Source organism: Monodon monoceros, unplaced genomic scaffold (assembly GCF_005190385.1).
Source record: "Monodon monoceros isolate NGI ecotype Baffin Bay Population unplaced genomic scaffold, NGI_Narwhal_1 Super_Scaffold_18, whole genome shotgun sequence".
Classification (NCBI taxonomy): Eukaryota; Metazoa; Chordata; class Mammalia; order Artiodactyla; family Monodontidae; genus Monodon; species Monodon monoceros.
In genome coordinates, this window is record NW_021703774.1 from 126,332,197 (window position 1) to 126,356,655 (window position 24,459).

Consider the following 24,459-nt stretch of genomic DNA (forward strand, 5'->3'; position numbering starts at 1 on the left):
TTCAAACTTTCAAGCTTTGTATATTCATTTGGATTTTACTATGTATATAGTTGTGTTGTCTGTGAATAAAGATGGTTTACTTTACCCTTTCCACATTTTATAACTTGTTGTTTTTCCTTCCCTCATTGCACTGGCTAGGACTCCAGTACAATGTCGGATAGAAATGGTGATAATGGGCATATTTGCATTGTTCCTAAACTCAGGAGAAAAGCACTCAACATTTCACATTTAAGTGTGAGGTTAGCTGTTGGATTTCTGTAGACTCCTTTTATTGAAATAAGGAAATTCTATTCTTAGTTTGCTGAGAATTTTTATCATGAATGGGTATTAAATGTGTCTCCTGGATTCACCTAGATAAGTCTATGTTTTTTTTCTCTTTATTTGGTTAACTAGGTGAGTTACAAGGATTAATTTTCAAATTTTAAACCAACCTGGCTTTCCTGAAATAAAGCCCACTTAGTCATGATGTACTATCCCTTTTTATATATCAGTGGGTTCAATTTGTTAATATTTTGGTTAGGATTTATACATTTCAGATTTAAGAGGTACTGACCTATAATTTTCCTTTCTTGTAATGATCTCTGATTTTAGAATCAGAGTTTGGAAGTTTGGTAGCATACTCACTGTCTCTATTTACTGGAAGAGTTTGAATGCCTTTTTAAAAAAGATTTTATTTGAAGTAAATTTAGATTTCTAAAAGAGTTGTAAAGTTAGTTGAATACCTTCAAAATTCAACTTTGTTAAAGTTTAATTTACATTCAATAAAATGCATAGGTTGAGTACAGATTGATGAGTTTTAATAAAAGCAGACCCCTGCATAACCATAAGCCCAAACAAGATATAGAATATTTTCATTAGTCCTGAAAGTTCCCTACTGCCCCTTCCCAGTCAACCTCCCTTGACACTTTGGGTAATCACTGATCCAATCTCTATCACCATAGATTAGTTTTGCCTGTCCTAGAACTTCATATACATTGAATTGTACAGCACGTACTCTTTTATAACTCTGGGTTTTTTTTTTCTCAACATAATGTCTGCATTATTATTCCATGTTGTTGCATGTATCAACAGTTCTATTGCTGAGAGTATTCAATTTATAACTATAACACAATTTATATATTCAACTGTTGAATATATAATGTTCGACTGTTGAATATATAATGTTGATTGTTGATGGACATTTTAGTTGTTTTCAGTTTGGGATATTATGAATAAAGCTCCTAAGAACATTTGTGCACAAGTCTTTTGGTGAATATATACTTTCATTTCTCTAAGATAAATACTTTAGGAGTGGGTTAGAGGGCAGGCAAATGTTTGACATTATAAGAAACTGCTAAACTGTTTTCCAGACTGGCTGTGGGCGTGTCAAATGGTACAACAATGTACACAGCAATGTAGGAGAGCTACAGTGCAATCACAGCCTCATCAATAACTGGGATTGTTAGTTTCAGCCAGTGGTGTGATCTTCCAATCTCTCCCATCTCAGTAAGTCACCGCAGTACCCATCCAGTTCAAACTACAATCTAGTAATAACCCTTGGTTCCACTTTCTCTCATTCCCCACATCAATCAAACTAAGTCTTGAATCCATCCAATTCATCCACTTATCTCCCTCTCCATATCTATGTCCTCAGCCCTAGCTCATACCACCCTACCTCTCCCCTGGTCTACTAAAATAACCCAATAATTCTTCTCCTTGCTTCCACCTTAGATCCTTCACAATTGATTCCCCACATCGAAGTTAAAGTAGTCCTTATAAAATGTAAATCTGATTATGTCTTTCACCTTCTTAAAAGCTGTCCAGCTGTGTCCCGATTCCCACTGAAAGGTTAATGAAATGCAAATTCCTTACCTGGTTTATAAAGCTCTAAGTGATCTGGCCCTGTCTACATCTCTTACTCTATCTCCTACCCATCTCTTCTTTCCCCCTTGCTGTGTTCCAGCTGCATTGGCCTTCTTTCGGAGCCTCTAACACACCACTCTCACATCCAATTTAGAATCAATACCCTAGTTACTCCCTCTGCCCTGAATCTCACTGTACCTGTTAAGACATCACTCTCTCCCAACTTTTCACCCCCTTTTTCTTCCTTTCATTGTCACGAATCTCGATTTTTCAAGATAACACCATTTACAAGTTTATCTCACCATGGCTCTCGAGTTGTTTCTGACTAAAGTTAAAAGTTTAAAGTTAAAGTTAAAGTCTTTCTCCCAGACCCCAGATTTTATAATCCTGTGATCAGTGCTGGATCCTTATGTTGCCGTCTGGTTACCTTGCTGCCTGTCTGATGAGGGACTCATTGCCCCAGACAAAGAACCAAAGGGCCAAAGTTTTCTCCCTGTAATGGGATTTGCCCTTCCTCCTGCTCCTGCCTGAGACAGACCCCACCACTGCTACTGGCTGGTCTTCATCTGAGTGCTAGGGGACAGACAAGGTCAACGTTCTTTCTGTCAGGTCCCAATTAATCATTCTGTCGGTTTTTCTGGGTCTTCTAATTCTGAGCTTCTAACACTTCCAGGCACAGAGTCCCTTGACATAACATTGTCTCACATTCTGGGACAGAGCCCCCATCTGAGGGTTCCTTTTGATTTCAGTCCTTTGGGAACATTTTACTATTATTAATCCACTAAGAGGATCCTTGTTTTGGAGCATGTATAGTATAAAACCAAGATAGATCAAGTATTATGTCAACACTAGTAAGCTGGCTGTTTTCTGCATCTGATTAACTATCAGAATAAGGCTGACGGAAATGCTAGAGAAGCTGAATGCTGCAGAACCTACACCTTGTCCAGGTGTTCAAGGCTGAATTGATGTCACATTGTCAGGTGGTCTCCCAAGTGTACAATGGCTTTAGCCCTAACTCTCACCATTTTCCTCCAGGACTTTATTGTCTCCTAAATTGCTTGGATTTTTGTGATCTGTAATGGTTGGATCTATTATGTAGACAACATTTTTTTTCCTTTTCAGAAATAAAAACTAAAAGAATAGGCAACTAACATAGTTACATCAATTTTAATTCAATAGACTAGAAAGAATTCAAGATTCTCCATATTCTTCCTGAAAACATCATTTTTAAAAGGTATTGGAAGGGAAAATATACTTAAATGAAAAATAATTTTTCTAAGCTAAAAAAATGAAAATACAATTATGATAGAAAACACAGTTTAAATCAATAGTTCTTTTAGTGTATAAATTGGCAAAAACTTGTATAAAGAAAAACTTACCTGTTAACTTTATCTGGCTCTTTAGGTGACTCAGAACTGTCATCTTTTGCTGTAAAGAAAAATATGAAAAGATTCTAGTTTACTTGGAAGACTGAATATATGGCCTTATGTGCATTCTTTCCAAAGCCTCAATAAGATGGTAAGAAAGGAATAAAAATAAAGTATAAAACCTCAAGGAGCGCAAAAGAAAGATGGCAAGAAAAATTTTCAAGATGGAAAGCAGATGTCAAGTGGTAACTATCTTAACAGGCCATAGAAATTTGAAACCTAACGACCTGATGAGGGGAGGCCAATAAAAAGCAAGCAGATTTACACTTCAGAACTTGAGAAACACTCAGGAATTGGAGGTACCAGATACCTCTGAAAACTGACAGGTATAGCATGGACCCCAAAGACATAGCCTTCATCCTATGCAACCAGAAGACCACCACTGCCCAGGCAGGAGGGAGTATGTCTAATTCTGGAGAAACTGAACCAGAGAGATTCAGGAGATAGCAGAAGAAGAGTATGGTAAGCGACTGAAGGCAGGGAATAAATCAAATAAATCGTATTGGATAAGAAAGATTCCTCATTCTCACTCTCTGTCCAGCTCCTAGAGTGTAAGTAGTTAACATCTCTCTCTTCAGGCATAAGACTGGAGGATTTGTCTCAGAAAAAATAGTCAAGCCCAGCTAAAGGTAAGGTCAGGTCCCCACTGAATAACCCTATAACGAAACAAAACCATCAACAAGCCCAATCTGTATCCAAAATTTCCAACCTTTTCAATGAATGAGTTTCATTCATTGTGTGTCCATCATACAGATACATAGTCAAAGATCAGTAGATATCTGAGTAAAGTCATTATCATGAAGGATGACAACCAAAACAAATAAGCAGGAAGAAAATAGGAACTAGGAACATACTTTTCTGGACATTTTCCAGAATACAGAACAGAAAAACAAAGAGATGGATAATAGGAGAAAATAGATTTTAAAAAATCAGAGTAACAGATCAGTAGATCCCACGTCTAAATCTTTGGAGATTTAGAAGAGAGAACAGGGAAACTGGAGGAGACAGGTATTATAAAAGAAATCATATAAGAAAAAAGTCCAGAACTAAAGAATTAGAGTTTGAGATTTAAACAGCCTATGAAATGCCCTACATGATGAATGAGGAGGAAAAACATTTTCAGACTAAAGTTTAACCAAATTATGAACATACGAGAGTGGGAAAAATACATTTTTAGGCATGTGAAGTAATAAAAGATTTAGCTCTCATGTACTTGGAAGCTCCTGGAGGAAGTGTTCCAACAAAATGAAGGAGCAAACCAACCAAGAGGAAAAGGAGGGATCAAGCAAGAGCTCCAATCCAAGAGGCAGATCAAAAGGTCACTCCAGGATCCCTACGAGAGAACTGCCAATTCAGAAAAGGAGGAGGCCCATGAGTGCCCCAGCAAAGACGTCTTCCAGGGGAAACAAGGAAACTGACTGAATACCTGGTGTGTGTGTTTTGTTTGTTTGTTTGTTTGTTTGTCTTTACAGCTCTGTCAGAAAGCTTAGGGGAAAAATAAATGGTAGATATTTTTAAAAAGAACAAATAAAAATCCAAAAAACAAAAACAAGGGAATGAAAAAACAGGCCATTTGTACAAGAAAAATAATCATTCGTGGCTCACCTATGACGAATATTTACTAAGTCATATCAATGTAAACGAACAATACTAGGAGAATGGGGGAGAGAAAATGTGAGTGGAAATGGCACATTAAAAACTAAATCTTTCTCTCTCAGAAGAAGCCCATAAGTAATATCTAAACTGAAAACCCCAGAAATTTAGTACAGAATAAATTTAGAAATATAGTGGTGAATTCCAAAAGAAACAGATAAACGTGTTGAAAGCTGTTGGTACCTTGTCGGGGTGGGGACGGCTCTCAGCCATGGAAGGTGTGGCTTCCAAGGTCTGCTATATTTCCTTAAAAACCGATTGGTGTTATCTGTCCTTTAAAGCTATGCACAAATACTTCTTTGATAGAAAATAAATACCTAACATCTTTAGTAGAGACTTTGCTGAAAAGTTCCTGGAACATCTGGTGCAGTGAAATACAAAAAAGGACAAAAGAGGTCTGTAACTCCAGCAAACAGATCCATACAGGCCATCCTGTTAAAGTCAGGTTTTCCACATCTCCTGCCATCTGTAGACAGCAGAATATCTGGAGTAATACTGTAATCATCGACAACAAAACCGGCTCTGAATGATGGTGCTAAAGCTCATGTTCCTTAATGAGAAGCTACTGGACTAAACTTCTCTTTCTCCTGACATCAAGAATCTTTTCCAAAGGAAAGGGTATTCCTATACCTAACAACCAGTACTCCCTTTAAGATAAAAAAACCCAACACCTGAAATCCTACGAGAGATCACCTGCTTCAACTGTAGAAACAAGTTCCTCTAAAATCGTTCTATTGTTAAGAGAACTTTAAAAAAAAAAGTGAACAAATTGAGACCTTAAATTGAAGAAGAATCAAATGCTTATCACAACATCTTCCTAATTGCAAGGAGGATGGGATGGATTTGCACAATTATCAGGGTTTTTTTAAAAGTACCTAATGTGAATTAGTTGTATAATCTCCCTTATATGTTTATAATTCTTCTCTATTCTTGTATTTTGACTGTCATAATATCTGTCAGTAATTATATTATAGTTTTTTTTTTTTTTTTTGCAGTACACGGGCCTCTCACTGTTGCGGCCTCTCCCGTTGCGGAGCACAGGCTCCGGACGCGCAGGCTCAGTGGCCATGGTTCATGGGCCCAGCCGCTCCGCGACATGTGGGATCTTCCCAGACTGGGGCACGAACCCGTGTCCCCTGCATCGGCAGGCGGACTCTCAACCACTGCGCCACCAGGGAAGCCCTGTATTAGAGTTTTATTTAGATAAGAATCTGAAACTTAGTAGAATGATTCTCCTGTAACAAAAGCTATAGGAATATACACATGGCTAAGAGAAAAATTATTATCTTAGGCTTGGCTACCATTATTCAGTTTCGTTATTTTTATATTCTTGTATTTTCTTTCAACCAAAGTTTTTAAAATTATGTGAACCCTATGTTTTAAATATCAAAACAAACATGATAAACAGAAAATAATATAATTTGACCACATAACCATATAGAAATAAAAATTCACGAGGACAAACTGGAAAAAAGAAAAGATGTATAAGTTTACAGTAGTTCCCCCAGCCTCCCAGTGGGTGCCTAAAACCACATAGAGTACCAAACCCTATATACACTATGCTTTTTTTCCTATACGTACATACCTATGATGAAGTTTAATTTGTAACTTAGGCACAGTTAAGAGATTAACAACAATAGCTAATAATAAAATAGAACAATTTTAACAATACACTGTCATAAAAGTTATGGGAATGTGGTCTCTTTCTCTCTCAAAATATCTTGTACAAATTCAATGCCTTTTCCATCTTAACTAAGCTCTTATGCATTGTGGCCGCATCTTTTGCAGTTTGAGGTACAAAAACAAAACAAGCACAAATTTCTTTTTCTTTCTTCACAGTTTCATGGATAGAAGATTCGTTCTTACAACCTCAGATATGATTTTTTTCTTTCCTTATTTAGTTGAGAACTTTCACCTTTTCACTTAAAGGAAGAACTTGTGACTTCTCATTGGCATATCTGAATGGCCAGTGGCACCACTCTTGTGCTTTGGGGTCATGATTAAGTAAGATAAGGGTCACTTGAACACAAGCACTGCAATACTTCAGATATCAGACAGTTTATTTGATAACCCAGATGGCTACTAAGTGACTAACAAGCAGGAGATGCTGGACAAAGAGATGATTCATATGCCGGGCAGGATGAAGCTGGATGGCAAGAGATTCTACCACACTACGCAGAATGGTGCACAACTTAAAACTCATGAATTGTTTATTTCTGGAATTTTCCACTTAATGCTTTCAGACCATGGTTGATCACAAGTAACTGAAAACTTGGAAAGTAAAACTGAAGTTAAGAGGGTACATGAAATCCCTTTGTAACAAATTAGGAAGTAGCACTACTCAGAATCTCGGAGGCAAAACAGTTGTTATGCACTGTCTCCTCCCAGACCTCCAAGTTTTCATAAACAGATAGAAGTATAACTTGGAAGGCACTTGAAAGATCCCCTTGTCCAACTCCCAACACTGGGCAAAAAGTCCTTTGACAACATCCCTGAACAAGTCATTAAGCTCTGCCAAATGAACACTAGTTATGAAAGCACACCTTTAGTGATAGGGTGTTTACTACCTGTCAATGCGGCCTTGCCCATTCTTAAGCGACTTGAATTGTTGGAAAATCCTTTCTCATGTTTGGTCAGCTGGGACCTTGATGGACTTTACCATTAGTGATGCTGCAACTACAGTGGCATTTGCTTCTAGAAAAGATCAGTTACCCCAACTGACTATACAATTTATTTAGTCAACTGGAACACAGAATGAAAGGGAAATAATTGTATCAGGACTGTTCCAGGCAGTCTGGTATGTGTGAGCACCCAAACTATAAGTAAGGGAGTCAGGGTCCAGGCCACAAGAAGAAGAGGCTTGCAGGACATGGGAAGGTCATCAGGACCTCCACCAATCGTTTTTTTTTTTTTTTTTGTCTGTGTCGGGTCTTCACTGCTGCACACAGGGTTCCTCTAGTTGTGGTGAGCGGGGGCTTATTCTTCGTTGTGGTGCATGGGCTTCTCATTGCGGTGGCTTTTCTTGCTGTGGAGCATGGGCTCTAGGAGTGTGGGCTTCAGTAGTTGTGGCACGTGGGCTCTGGAGTGCAGGCTCAGTAGTTGTGTCACATGGGCTTAGTTGCTCCGCCGCATGTGGGATCTTCCCGGACCAGGGATCGAACCCATGTCCCCTGCATTGGCTGGCGGATTCTTAACCACTGTGCCACTAGGGAAGTCCCCACCAATCGGGTTTGAACTCAGAGTTTGTGCATTCTTGTCAACACACCAAGGAAAAGGCTGGTATTCCAGAGAAGGGCCCACCAAACCAGAGTCGGGCAAGTTATCATTTTGCACATGCTTGGTAGAAGGGCACTTGCTTTTCACATTAAGCTTGTGTTCAAATAGCTTCCCAAGAATTTTTCATAGGCTAAAGGTCTGCTATGAAGTCAGGTCTCTTCTCTTCAGTACTTGGAAATTTTAATTCTTTGATCCGAAATGAATGACTTTATGTTCACCTCATTAAATTGGAGGCGGGGGCGAGGGGCAGGGGGAATGCCCAGGGTGGATCTCTGGCCCTGCAGCTTGCTGTGTGTGGCCTTGGGCTAATCCCTTCATCACCGATCCTCAGCTGCCTCAGGGGAAGAGGCTAAGGATCAGATGAATAAATGTATGTGAAAGCATTTTGTAAACTATGAAGTAAAATCAGGATCTAAATTTATGTGGGGTATTTTTTGTTTTTTTTTTTTTTTGCGGTACGCGGGCCTCTCACTGTTGCGGCCTCTCCCGTTGCGGAGCACAGGCTCCGGACGCGCAGGCTCAGCGGCCATGGCTCACGGGCCCAGCCGCTCCGCGGCATGTGGGATCCTCCCGGACCGGGGCACGAACCCGCGTCCCCTGCATCGGCAGGCGGACTCTCAGCCACTGCGCCACCAGGGAAGCCCTTTATGTGTATTTTTTTCATTCAATCTACAAATTTTTATTCAATACTTATAGCCAGAGACTGCTACCTGGGCACTGAGGATATTGCTGTAGCCGAAAATTAATGCCTACGGATATGATACAATCACCTGCCTCCTGAGTTTCTCATGTACACAAGTAACTATCTGTTCCACTTTTGTCTTATCCAAAAATGGGATAATTTCTCCTTTGCATTTTCCAGACCTTCTTATTAATATATTAAATGTACATGAAAGTTGATTCTTGCAGCACTGTAGTGGAGACCTTTTCTTTTCAAAGTTGTTACAGGAAATGAATTCTCATTGGATGCAGTTTTTCACAGAAAACCACATGGTACTATGCTACCATCTAATTTAGAGTGAACGCATTTTTCTGCACTTCATTTCCCACCACAGCCGCTGCCTCTGCTGTATCACGGCACTCTTCCCCTATGAAGCACAGAAAGTCATTTTCTTCCTGGCGCTATAGGTACCACTCCAGTCCTGCTGTGATGGCAGGCAAGCTGAAAACTATTTGCTGTCTTGGATTCCCACATATTTCACCAACACAAATAAAGCATATAGTGAAAACCTACCAAAGCACTATTTGCTTTGTCACTCATTTGTTGGGTGATTTGGCAACTTGGACAGCTTTCCTGTCTGGTCTGTTGGCAAAGCAGGAGGACTGAAAGGAGTGAAGGGTGATGTCAGTCTGAGAGAAAAGAAGAAAAGAAAGGGCGAACTTGTCTTGCGGTTTCTTCTCATCCTTCTCTCTGCAGGGCAAAACCAAAGTCATTTACCATAGAAAATTCTTTAAAACCAGTTTTAAAATTTGCATTCACCAGAATATGGACATAGCTTTGTACAGAATATTTCTGTGTAATGACAGTATTGTAGTGCATGACAAAAGGGATACGTATCATTCATTTGCTCATTCCACAAACACTTCCTGAGTGCAGAGGACACAGGGGGGGATGCTACAGTATTCTGGTTGGTCAGAAATATGATCAGAGTGAAGCGGTACCATTCCTCTGTGGACAGACCAGCCTCAAAACTGTCAGGGAATTTTGAGGAACTCTGCGACAATCATGACATATTTGAAGATACTGGAAAAGATGCCTGATCAATATTGCATCTGACCCAGATGCCCTGTGGAGGAGGACTTGAACTTGGCCACAGACTGTACAGACATGACTAATGCGCTGGCAGGTCCTAGAAGGGGATGGAAGAAGAGATCGTGGACATCTAATGGAGAGAAAAAGCACAAGAGACATCAGTTTGGCAGAGTGAGTCTGAACAGCAGGTCCTGCTGATTGGGGAGCTAATAATGCCAGTTACTGTGTGAGGCTGCTGTACACTGCTGAAAGGAGGGGCAGCATGTAAAGGAAAGAGCTATGTCACTAGGATCCCAAACTTCACTTGTGGCAAACACCCCTGGGCATAAGGAGCCAACAGCATTGCTCCGCTAACTGCAGAGAGAGCACAGGAGCAATAGAGGCGATGGAATTAAGAGTCAAGAAAAGGTTGCTGGCAGGATGAGAGGGAGCAGACCAACGGTATCAGGAAAACATTGGTCAATAGAGCAGAAAGACTGAAAAGGCTCAGATGTCATTTCCACATGGATTCTTTGAAGGAATACCTGGAGGAAGAACTCTCCAGAAAGAAAAATGCTGAAAGCTTTCCTAATCAAGGGGAAAGGAGCCCCAGATCAGTAAGATCTGGGGGGTGCTAAAGGTGAAGTCTGAGAAATATCCATTACAGATCAGAGCGTTAAAACTGATGTCATATCTTTATGATGGGTAGACTAGTTTTGATCAGCACCATCCACCCATATGACCATTACTTTTATTTATTTATTTTTGCGGTACGCAGGCCTCTCACTGTTGTGGCCTCTCCCGTTGCGGAGCACAGGCTCCGGACGCGCAGGCTCAGCGGCCATGGCTCACGGGCCCAGCCGCTCCGCGGCATGTGGGATCCCCCCAGACTGGGGCACGAACCCGTGTCCCCCGCATTGGCAGGCAGACCCTCAACCACTGCGCCACCAGGGAAGCCCGACCATTACTTTAAAGATACTAAGCCTATGATTTTTGGTAATCTTTTAAAAAGGACCACACTAAACCAGCCAGAGAAAGACAAATATCTTATGATATTGCTTATATGTTGAATCTAAAAAAATGATAGAAATGAACTTACATACAAAACAGAAATAGACCCACAGACATAGAAAACAAACTTATGGTTACCAAAGGGGAAAGGGGACGGGCAGGGGTAAATTAGGAGTTTGGGATTAATATGTACACACTACTATATATAAAACAGACAACAAGGACCTACTGTATAGCACAGGGAACCCTACTCAATATTTTGTAATAACCTATAAGGGAAAAGAATCTGAAAAAACAGATATATAAAATAGATATATATGTATGTATAACTGAATCACTTTGCTGTACACCTGAAACTAACACAACATTGTAAACCAACTATTCTTCAATTAGGAAAAAAAAAGGGATCACACTGATGGATTTGAAAAAGAGGTATAGTAGGAGAGATCTTAGTATGACTTCACTACTGAAAATGGATACAGAAAATATTGCCGTATACAAGTTACTTGCTAGATCATTTACTTGGTATAAATAATTAATAACTGGCAAATAACAATAAGTAGGCACTTCTTACATTGTAATGGCTGGTGGAAAAGTCTTAGAATTATTTGCCTGTACAGAGTTTCATCTTTAATCAGTATATGGGCTGCTTCCAAATTCACTGGATTTTCTAGTACTGGATTAGAAAGCATAACCTATAGGAAAACATATAGAACATAGAGTTTTTAAAGTAACTTTTTTCTTAGAGCAAAAAGACAAACCAATACATACAACATTCAAGAAGCATTCATTAAATGCCTACAATGTATCCACCTGGAGATAGAGACAAAGACAAAAGAGACATGGTCCCTACTCTCAAGAAACACTTGATCTATCTTGGTTTTATACTGTACATTCATGAGCCAAAGGTTAGGATCAAAGCAAGTTACAAGTTCCTTCCTGTAACTTATTTCTTCCTATCACATAAATTTAAATTGATTTTTTATGGAAAGGGAAGTAAACATTAGAAAACATTGAAACATTTCCATTAAAAAATACATTACGTTTTAACATGAGATCATATTTAGATCGTGAATAAACAAACACATGTATTAAAAACTTGCATGCAATTCAATATCCCTCCAGATCACTGAATGCTTAACTTGGTATCTGTAGTAGTTTTCTATTGCTGCTATAACAAATTACCATAAATTTAGCAACTAAATCAACACAAATTTATTATCTCACATTTCTACAAGTAGGAAGTCAAGGTTGATTGGGCTGGTTTTTCTTTTCCAGACTGAACAAGACTGAAATCAAGTCGTCGGTTGGCTGGGCTCTTACCAGAGGCTCTGGGAAGAACATGCCTCCCAACTCATTCAGGCTGTCTGTTAGCTGAATTCAGTTCCTGACTTGAGTATTTGTAGGACTGAGTTTCCCGTTTCTTTCCTGGTGATTAACTGGGGGCTACCCTCAACCCTGAGATGTCTCTCACCAGTCCTCACACTTGGACCCCTACGTGTCAGAGGCAAAGGTGTGAAAAATTCTTCTCGTGTTTGCTCCCCTCCTGTCATATCCTTTCTCCGTCTTTACTGTATTTCTCTGAGTGGCTCTTCTGTCTTCCTTTTCTGTTGTTAAGAGCTCATGGGATTACTTTGGGCCCCCTGCATATTTCAGGAATGACCTTTCTATTTTAAGGTGAGCTGATTAGTAACCATAGTTCCATCTGCAAAGTTCCTTCACACCTAGATTAGTGTTTGACTGAGTAACCAGAGAATGGGAGTCTTGGGGGACATCTTCAAAATTCTGCCTACAATAGTATTTGCACATCTGGACGAAATAGGTGACCAGTAGTAACTAAAACTTAATAGTTCTGCTAGACCATGATCTTGTTTATCTGGCATCTCAAAATTAATATTAGCCCAAATTTGAAAAATTTATTCAATAATTCAGTATACTGAATCTTACGTTATAACATACAAATTAGATAATAAAATATAGCCAAAAGAACAACTACCAGAATGTCTTAAGTGTAGATACAGGTCAGAGTGGATTACTGTGGCTTAAGAGTCATGGAAATGATAGCAATCTTTCACTAATAAAAGCAGTAATCTGACATCTGATATTTCAAAACCAACAAGAATTTTCTGCTGTTTTTTTTTTTTTTCTATTTGGAAAACACATTGGGCTATATTTCCCAGAATATTATAATTGCTTAAATAAGGATTGCACTACATCTTTCAAAGTGGGTGGGAAGCAGATGAAACTTTTCTTCAAGAGCGAGCTTTTGCTCTTTGGCTGGAGAGATAATCTTACTCAGAGAGGCACATCTGGTAAAGTTTATTCAATAGTCTTTGCATTGACCACTGTGCCTAAGACCTTTTCATATAATATATACACAAGCTATTAAGTATATTTAATGATTTTTTAAGAACTAGAATGTAAGGAATAATTATAATATACAAATCAGACACCCTGCTAAAATAGTAAAAAAATAAAATAACAGTCCAACTTTTAAAGTCACCATGTGATAGTATGAAATAATATAAAAAGCCATCTGGAGGATAAATACAAAAATCTGAAACATCAATAAACAGCTGTACCAGTGGGTACATTTTGTAATATCCAATTAGTTATAGCCCATGCAACTGGAATTTCTTCTGTGGATGAGTGTTGGTACTTACTTTTTCATTGTATATGGAAGTACAAGTTTTCAAAGAAATCAAGATTATAAAAATTTTAGGAGGAGATGATTAGCATATTTAGACTTTAAAATATTTTAAACACCATTTCAAGTACCACCCCCTTGTATAACAATGTGATAATTATAAATGTGTCTCACCTGTTATTCAAAAGGTAGTAGTCAGAAAGCAATCTAAATTTAAATTACTTACATAAAATGAAAAACTCAGTTCCTCAGTTACAGTAGCCACATTTCAAGTGCTCAGTAGAACATGAGACTAGAGGCTACTATATCGGACAGCACAGATATTGAACATTTCCGTAAGCACGGAAAGTTCTATTGGGCAGCACTGACCTTCAAAGTACTATTAAATAGCCATTAAAATATTAATTGTAGCAATCTGGAAATTACTCGAGATAAAATGTTAAGTGAAAAAGAAATAGGCTATATAATTTGAACATATACACCATCATTGCAACGATGTAAAAATTCAGATTTGTTGCTTCAATCATGTTACTTAGTACCTATCACACAAATTAGACTTGTTTCCTGACCTCAGGGAGCTTACAGTCCAACAGGGGAAGACAGATAAGGAAACAGTATATGCATTAGAGCATTATAGCGCTCTCATAGAGATCTGCTTAGGGTACCACTTTGCAAAGAAAACCTCCTTCCCGCCAAAACCAAAGCCATCAATTTCACCTAGGAAAGGAAATCAGGAAAGGCATTGCAGAGGAGGGCTCTATTGACCCGACTCTTACAATGTGAGCAGCTGCTTGCTGAACAGACTGAGAAAGAGGGAATAAAATGGGCTGCTAGTCAGATGCGGAACTGGACTGAGCACTTTTTAAAGTGCAAGACTGACTTAGGTTTGTAACTTTAGAGTTTAGAACTCTATAAATGCTTTTTAACATGAATTGAACCAAGCACTGTGAGTGGAAAAAAAAAAAAAAAAGAATATATCAATAGGAGCGGGATCCCACAGTGTGTTTGGGAGAGTTAAAGCCGAGGTGTGAGAAGTAGATCATCATTTGTCAGGCAACAGAATTTGGGCTTGACCCTGCAGGAAATGTGGAATTGAAGATTTAAAACCAAAACACAGGAGACAAAATTAGAAGAAAATGCTAATAACAATAGGGTAAGGAATTTTCTTTATGATTACCAGTGATTTTCTTTTCCTTTCCACTATCTTAAAAACCTCTAATGTGGGCATATTTGTTTTATAAATCTATTTGAAAAATAAAAACAACTGTGTAATCTACTGGCTTTCCATGATGTATTTGGCAACACTTTGTTGTCATTTTGTATTACAGGTTAAAACTAAGAACAATCAAAATATTAACTAGATTTTATTGAATTCTTTTCTTGGACAACTCATGGTTCTAAGTACTTTACATGTTACTTATTCATTTAGTCCTCACAAGTTATATGAGGTAGCTACTAACAGCCCCATTTTACTGATGAAGAAACTGAGGCAATGAGAAGTGAAGAAACTTGTCCAACAGTGCAAAGGTATTAAGTGGCAGAACCAAGATGTGAAGCCAAGCTATCTAAACTTACAGCCCTCAATGTACCTTTTATTAAATTATTCTGCTATTCAAATTTTTCACCATTTCATTCTGGTTTGCCCACACTCATTACATTCCTGAGAACATTCATTTTCACTATTTTTAAGGCCAATCCTATTTAGGTGGAAGAGACAGGATGACTCAGTTTGAAGGAATCCAAAAGATCAATCACAAATCTCTGCACAACACGCTCACTTACTTCCTCAAAGTTTTTGCTCCAGTCTCTCTCCCAGAACATGGCCTGGCACTGCTATATATGCTCAACACAATTTGTAGAATGAACGAATAAATAAATTGAACATTGAATTTTTAAAAATATTAAATTTTACTCAGCATACTAAGATGACTAGACAGAAAGTTAATGATTAGTTTTATTTTATTTTCAAAAACAAGAAATGGGAGAGATGAAATTTGTGTTATAATTCTATGTTACAGAGAAAATTCAATTAAGCCAGAATACTTTATTCTCCAGGTATTCCAGATGATCAAAATTTAATAGTTTATCTCCACATATTATGAATGATAAATAGATAGAATATCGTGGACAGACTCTAGTGGATAGAATCTCACTGAGCCAGATGTAAGTGGTCAAAGCAAGTGCCACTCAAATCATTTATCTTAGCATTTCAGGATGAGAAGGGAGGCTCTTTGAGGGTCGGGAATAACACAACACTGAGGCATGCTTCTAAAGACCATGGATCTAGGAGGTGAAGGGTGCATTCTAGAAACAGGCATCTACTGAGGAGAGGAGGAAATTCCTGATTTAATTGTTCACTGGGTTTGATATGAAAGCTTATAAAAGCAGGTCTCTAGTACTGTCAGAAACAAAGGATAAAGCTGAACATTTTACGTTGTAGTCACTTGATTCACCTCTCGGAGGAAGGCAAGGTTCATGAATGCGGAAAGATCCAAAAGGCCTGTTCAACATTATAAAGTGAAGTTAGGAGCCAAAAGTAAACCTAAGACTGTATTTCCAGAGTTGAAACCATCCAAACAGTTCTTTTCTTCTTTTATAAAATACATATTCTTTGGCTGGGAAGGGCCTAATCTATCGATTTCACTTTAAAAATAATCGTTTTTATAATTCAAGTTCCATTTTACAGTCTTGATGTAGAAATGTTATTGATTTATATAAGTTTACTCAAATCCTTTAAACATTTAACCATGCATTGTACATTTTATTCGTTATATTTTGAGTAATTGGGGTAATTAAAGGTATTAAAGACAGCATTATATTAATCTGTTCTTACCTGGAGGGTAAGTAAGATGCTGCTCAATGTATAGCTTCTATTCCACTTATGAGTGTTGTCCAAAAATTCTATACAGGGACGGCCAGTATGTGGGTCTACTGTATTAAAATAATACATTAATATTAATACATAAAATTATTATTTAAAACTTATGAACATCAACAGGTCATAGCAAAGTTAGAAAGCAAATGACAAAGCAGGAAAATTATTTGCATTGAATGTGACAGACACTTAATACAGAGCAGCTGTTAGAGCATGGACTTTGGTGTCAGACGCACAGATTTGACAGTTGACCCCTCCACTTATCAGCTGTGTGACGTTGAGCAATTAACTTTACCTCTCTAGGTCTCACTTGCTTAGTATATGAAATGGGGATATGATTGAAGTACCTACTTTCACTGAAAAGAATTTAAAAAATAAAGCCCTTAATAGAGTACCTGGCACATAATGGATCCTCAAAAAATGACAGCTATCATTATTAATAATACTTTTATTAATGTATAAATAATTTTTGTAAATGAATAAGAAAAACATTTATATTCCAATAGAAAAATCTTGCAATAAAAAGGTAAGACCTGGGAAGAAAATTTTGAAAAGGTGAAAAGAGGGGTGTTTGATTTGGTACATTGTATTGTAAACTACAATAATAGTAACAGCGCAATGGACACAAGATTTGAGTGAACAATGCGATAAAAGAATTTAGAAACAAATCCTAGTTGGTATTAAAACTGTTGTAAGTTACAAGTGAAATTATGACTCAGTGGTGAAAGAAAAGATGATGGTATAAAAAGTTTTGTGCACACTATTCATGGTCCTCCAGTATTTTCTCTCCCTTTCCTCCATTTCTTCTCTCTATAATAAGAAACTTGATGCCTGCCCCATCCCCATCCCCATGTGGTTTTAGATGAATACATAGTCGCCCACATTTTCCCAGCCTTTCCTCTAACAAGATGTGGCCATGTGACTAAGTCTTAATCATGAGACATTGGCAGAAGTAAAGTGTGCACCTTCTGGATCATATTTTCTTAAGGAAGTTGTTCTGCCCTCTTCTCTTTTTCTCTCCCTTTACCACTGGCTGGAAATAGTGACAGAGTAAATGTCTTAGGTCCAGAAATTGAACCCACACACTGAGGATGGCAAAACCTCCCTGCCAGCTTTGTTCCATTACATCAATATATAAATTGGAAAGATATATGAAAGGTTGGCCTATGCCCTAACACAGTTAATTAACTAAGTCAGTATTTGGAAAAAAATACACACGCACACACACACACAGACACGTGTGTGTGTGTGTGTGTAGTTTTTGGGTTTTTTTATTAAATAGAATTATATTTTACATTTTATTCTTCAAAGTATTTTTTCATTTAATAGTAAATTGTCAACATATTTCTGGACATGTTTATTCAAAAAATATTTGAGCACTAACAATAGGCCAGGTAGTGAAGTTTCCAGGGCACAAGAATGACCAAAGAGTAAAGTCTTCATATATCTTCCTTGCTATGTTTAAAAGCAATGTATATAGCTGTAAGATATTTTACTTAAAAATTCCTATATTAATGGACATTGGAGTTATTTCTCTTTTCCTTATTTCCAACATTGTTACTGGAAACAAAATCTTTATTAATTAAATATTAATAAGAATATTAAGCATATTCTTTACATAGATCCCTAAAGTCTCCACCCCAAAACTATTAGAACTAGTAAATGAATTCGGCAAGGTTGCAGGATAAAAGATTAATATACAGAAATCTATTGCATTTCTATACACTGATGATGAAATATCAGAAAGAGAAAGTAAAAAAGAAAAAAAATCCCATTTAAAATAGCAGCAAGAAAAACCCCTAGAAATAAATTTAACCAAAGAGGTGAAGGACTAATACCCTGAAAACTATGAAACACTGACGAAGGAAAATGAAGAAAATTCAAAGAAATGGAACAATATCCCATGCCCTTGGATTGGAAGAATTAATATTGTTAAAATGGCCATACTACCCAAAGCAATCTACAGATTTAATGCAATCCCTATCAAAATACCCTGGACATTTTTCACAGAACTAGAACAAATAATCATAAAATTCATATGGAGCCACAAAGCAATCTTGAGAAAAAAGAACAAAGCTGGAAGTATAACCCTCCCAGACTTTAGACTATACTAGAAAGCTACAGTAATCAAAACATCATGGTATTGACACAAAAACAGACACATAAATCAATGGAACAGAACAGAGAGCCCAAAAATAAATCCGTGCACTATGGTCAATTCATCTACAACAAAGGAGGCAAGAATATACAATGGAGAAAAGACAGTTTCTTCAACAAGTGGTGCTGGGAAAACTGGGTAGCCACATGCAAAACAATGAGATTAGAACATTCCCTCACACCACATACAAATTAAATTCAAGATGGTTTAAAGAGCTAAATGTAAGACTAGAAACCATAAAACTCCTAGAAGAAAACATAGGTGGAATACTCTTTGAAATAAATTATAGCAATATTTTCTTGGATCAGTCTCCTAAGGCAAAAGAAATAAGAGCAAAAATAAACAAATGGGACCTAATTAAACATAAACGCTTTTGCATAGCAAAGGAAACCACTGACAAAATGAAAAGACAACCTACGGAATCAGAGAAAATATTTGCAAATGATGCTACCAACAAGGGGTTAATACCTACAATATACAAACAGTTCACACGGTTCAATATCAAAAACAAACAAACCAATCAAAAAATGGGAAGAAGACCTGAACAGACATCTTTTCAAAGAAGACATACAAATGGCTAACAGGCACATGAAAAGATGTTCAAATCACTAATTATTAGAGAAATGCAAATCAAAACAATGAGATATTACCTCACATCTGTCAGAATGGTTATCATCAAGTTTAAAAATCACAAATGTTGGCAAGGATGTGGAGAAAAGGGAACCCTTATACACTGTTGGTGGGAATGTAATTTGGTACAGCCACTATGGAAAACAGTACGAAGGTTCGTCACAAAACTAAAAGCAGAGCTACCATATGTTCCAGCAATTCTACTCCTGGGTATATATCCAGAAAAAATGAAAACACTAATTTAAAAAGATACACGCACCCCAATATTCACAGCAGCACTATTTACAATAGCCAAGAAGCAATCCAAGTGTCCATCAACAGCCTCACCCACCAGGGGGTGGACACCAGAAACAAGAAAACAATGATCCAGCAGTCTGCGGAAGTAAGCCCACAAACGCAAGTCAGAAACTACCATGGGACCAGCTGGTCCCTGACCCTTGGAAGACAAGAGGGGAGTGTACTTCTGGGACACAAAGGACATCCCTTACAGAAGGTCACTTCTCCAAGGTTGAGAAACATAACCAACCTTCCACATACATAAAAATAGAAATAGAAATTTAGACAAAATGAGACAGCAGAGAAAGAGGTTCCAGATGAAAGCAAAAGATAAAACCCCAGAAGAAGAATTAAGTGACATGGAGATAGGCAATCTACACAAGGAAGAGTTCAGAGTAATGATCACAAAGATGATCCAAGAGCTCAGGAAAAGAATGGATGCACAGAGTGAGAAGTTACAGGAAGGTGTTAACAAAGAATTAGAAAATATAAAGAACAACCAAGAAGAATACAATATTGTATTGAAGAATACAATAACTGAAATGGAAAATACACTAGAAGGAGTCAATAGCAGAATAAATGAGGCAGAAGAACAGATAAGTGAGCTGGAAGACAGAGTGGTGGAAATCGCTGCCGCAGAACAGAATAAAGAAAAAAGAATGAAAAGAAGTGAGGACAGTTTAAGAGACCTCTAGGACAATGTCAAACGCACCAACATTCGCATTATAGGGGTCCCAGAAGAAGAGAGAGAATAAGGGACTGAGAAAATATTTGAAGAGGTAACAACTGAAAACTTCCCTAATATGGGAAAGGAAACAGCACCCAAGTCCAGGAAGCACAGAGGCCCATACAGGATTAACTCAAGGAGAAATACACCAAGACACACAGTAATCAAATTGACCAAAATTAAAGATAAAGAGAAAATATTAAAAGCAACAAGGGAATCCCCATAAGGTTATGAGGTGACTTTTCAGCAGAAACTCTGCAGGCCAGAAGGGAGTGGCACAATATATTTAAAGTGATGAAAGGGGAAAACCTACAACCAAGAATACTCTACCCAGCAAGGCTCTTGTTCTGATTTGATTGAGAAATCAAAAGCTTTACAGACAAGCAAAAGCTAAAAGAATTCAGTACCACCAAACCAGGTTTAAAACAAATCCTAAAGAAACTTCTCTAGGTGGAAAAGAAAAGACCACGACTAGAAACAAGAAAATTACAAAATGGGAAAGCTCACCCATAAAGGCAAGCATACAGTAAAGATAGGAAATCATCCACACACAAATATGATACCTAAACTAGTAATCATGAGAGAAGAAGAGTACAAATGCAAGACATTTGAATGCATTTGAAATTAAGAGATCAGCAACTTAAAATAATCATGTATATGTATAGAATGCTATATCGAAACCTCATGGAACCACAAACCAAAAATCTATAATATATATATACACGAAAAATAAGATAACCAAACATAACACTAAAGATAATCAAATCACAAGAGAAGAGAACAAAAGAAGAAAGAAAATAAAGAACAAGGTCCTATTGTATAGCACTGGGAACTATATTCAATATCCTGTGATAAACCACAATAGAAAACAGTAAGCAAAAGAATATATAAATGCATAACTGAATAACTTTGCTGTACAGCAGAAATTAACAACATTTAAATCAACTATACTTCAATAAAATATTTAAAAAAAGAGGAAAGGAAGAAAGAAGACCTATAAAAACAAATGCAAAACAACTAACAAAATGACAATAAGAACATACATACTGATAATTACCTTAAATGTAAATAGATTAAATGCTCCAGCCAAAAGACACAGACTGGCTGAATGGGTACAAAAATTAAGACTCAAATATATGCTGTCTATAAGAGACTCACTTCAGATCTAGAGACTCATACAGACTGAAAATGAGGGGACGGAAAAAGGTATTCCATGCAAATGGAAATCAAAAGAAAGCTGGAGTTGCAATACTTATATCAGACAAAATAGACTTTAAAATAAAGACTGTTATAAGAGACAAAGAAGGACAGTACCTAATGACCAAATGAACAATCCAAGAAGAAGACATAACAATTGTGTGTATATATATATATATATATATATATATATGCATCCAACACAGGAGCACCTCAATATATAAGGCAAACGTTAACAGACATAAAAGGAGAACTTGACAGTAACATAATAATAGTGGGAGAGCTTAACACCCCACTTACATAAATGGACAGATCATCCAGATAGAAAATCAATAAGGAAACACAGGTCTTAAATGACACATTAGACCAGATGGACTTAATTGATATTTATAGAGCATTCCATCTGAAAGCAGCAGAATACACAGTCTTTTCAAGTACACATGGAACCATCTCCAGGATAGATCACTTGCTGGGGCACAAAGCAAGTCTTGGTAAATTTAAGAAAACTGGAATCATATCAAGCATCTTTTTCAACCATAAGACTATGAGATTAGAAATCAACTACAAGAAAATAACTTCAAAAAAACATAAACATGTGGAGGCTAAACAGTATTCTACTAAACAACCAATGGATCACTGAAGAAACCAAAGAGGAAATCAAAAAAGTACCTAGAGACAAATGAAAATGAAAACACAATGATCCAAAACCTATGGAATGTAGCAAAAACAGTTCTAAGAGGGAAATTTACAGTGATACAACCTGAGCTCAGGAAACAAGAAAAATCTCAAATAAACAACCTAACCTTACACCTAAACCAACTAAAGAAAGAAGAACAAACAAAACCCGAAGTTAGCAGAAGGAAAGAAATCATAAAGATCAGAGCAGAAATAAATGGAATAGTAACTAAGAAAACAATAGAAAAGATCAATGAAACTAAAATCTGCTTCTTTGAAAAGATAAACAAAATGGATAAACCTTTAGTCAGACTCATCAAGAAAAAAGGGAGAGGGCCCAAATCAGTAAAATCAGAAATGAAAAAGGAGAAGTTACAACCGACACCACAGCAATACAAAGGACCATAAGAGACTACTACAAGAAACAATACGCCAATAAAATGGACAACTTAGAAGAAATGAACAAACCTTAGAAAGGTACAATCTCCCAAGACTGAACCAGGAAGAAATAGAAAATATTAACAGACCAATTACAAGTACTGAAATTGCAACTGTGACTTAAAAACTCCCAACAAACAAGAGTCTAGGACCAGATGGCTTCACAGGCGAAGTCTATTAAACACTTACAGAAGAGTCAACTCCTTTCCTTTTGAAACTATTCCAAAAACTGCAGAGGAAGGAACACTTCCAAACACATTCTATGAGGTCACCATCACTGTGACACCAAAACTAGGCAAAGATTTCACAAAAAAAGAAAATTACAGGCCAATATCACTGATGAACCTAGACGCAAAAATCCTTAACAAAATATTGGCAAATTGAATCCAACAATACATTAAAAAGATCATACACCAGATCAAGTGGGATTTATCCCAGGGATGCAAGGATTTTTCAATATCCACAAATCATTCAGTGTGATACACCACATCAACAAATTGAAGAATAAAAACCATATAATCATATCAATAGATGCAGAAAAAGCTTTTGATAAAATTCAACATCGAATTATGATAAAAACTCTCCATAAAGTGGGCATAGAGGGAACCTACCTCAACATAATAATGGCCATATATAACAAACCCACAGCTAACAACATCATACTCAGCGGTGAAAAGCTGAAAGCATTTCCTCTAAGATCAGGAACAAGACAAGGATGTCCACTCTCGCCACTTTTAGTCAACATAGTTTTGGAAGTTCTAGCCATGACAATCAGAGAAGAAAAAGAAATAAAAGGAATACAAATTGGATGGGCTTCCCTGGTGGCGCAGTGGTTGAGAGTTTGCCTGCCGATGCAGGGGACACGGGTTCGTGCCCCGGTCTGGGAAGATCCCACACGCCGCGGAGCAGCTGGACCCGTGAGCCATGGCCGCTGAGCCTGCGCGTCCGGAGCCTGTGCTCCGCAATGGGAGAGGCCACAACAGTGAGAGGCCCGCGTACCGCAAAAAAAAGGAATACAAATTGGAAAAGAAGAAGTAAAACTTTCACTGTTTGCAGATGACATGATGCTATACATAAAAAATCCTAAAGACACTACCAGAAAACTACTAGAGCTCATCAATGCATTCAGTAAAGTTGCAGGATACAAAATGTATACACAGAAATATGTTGCATTTCTATTCACTAACAATGAAAAATCAGAGAGAAACTAAGGAAATAATCCCATTTACCATCACATCAAAAAGGATAAAATACCTAGGAATAAACCTACCTAAGGAGGCAAAAGACCTGTACTCTGAAAACTATAAGACGCTGATGAAAGAAATTGAAGATGACACAAACAGATGTGTTCTTGGACTGGAAGAATCAATACTGTCAAAATGACTATAGTACCCAAGGCAGTCTACAGATTTAATGCAATCCCTATCAAATTACTAATGGCATTTTTCACAGAACTAGAACAAAAAAATTTTTAATTTGTATGGAAACACAAGAGACCCGAAATAGCCAAAGTAATCTTGAGAAAGAAAAACAGAGGTGGAGGAATCAGGCTCCCTGATTTCAGACTATACTACAAAGCTACAATCATCAAAACAGTATCAGACTGGCACAAAAACAGAAATACAGATCAGTGGAACAGGATAGAAAGCCCAGAAATAAACCCACACACATATGGTCAATTAATCTATGACAAAGGAGTCACGAATATACAATGGAGGAAAGATAGTCTCTTCGATAAGTGGTGCTTGGAAAACTGGACAGCTACATGTAAAAGAATCAGATTAGAACACTCTCTAACACCATACACAAAAAAAAAGTCAAAATGGATTAAAGACCTAATGTAAAACTGGATACTCTAAAACTCCTAGAGGAAAACATAGGCAGAATACTCTGAC

General features: G+C 37.4%; 1 protein-coding gene across 2 annotated transcripts in view; it reads right to left on the reverse strand.

The window, feature by feature from the left end:
* The window catches only part of UBE2U (ubiquitin conjugating enzyme E2 U), a 70,958-nt gene that overhangs the window by 40,857 nt on the left and 5,642 nt on the right, over window positions 1-24,459 (reverse strand). For both annotated transcript variants that reach the window (XM_029230804.1, XM_029230805.1), the window contains exons 4-6: window positions 16,422-16,519; window positions 11,516-11,636; window positions 3,222-3,270 (exon numbers count right to left, since the gene is read on the reverse strand). In XM_029230804.1, coding sequence (XP_029086637.1) covers window positions 3,222-3,270; window positions 11,516-11,636; window positions 16,422-16,519 — 268 coding nt within the window. The remainder of the gene's footprint in view (window positions 1-3,221; window positions 3,271-11,515; window positions 11,637-16,421; window positions 16,520-24,459) is intronic.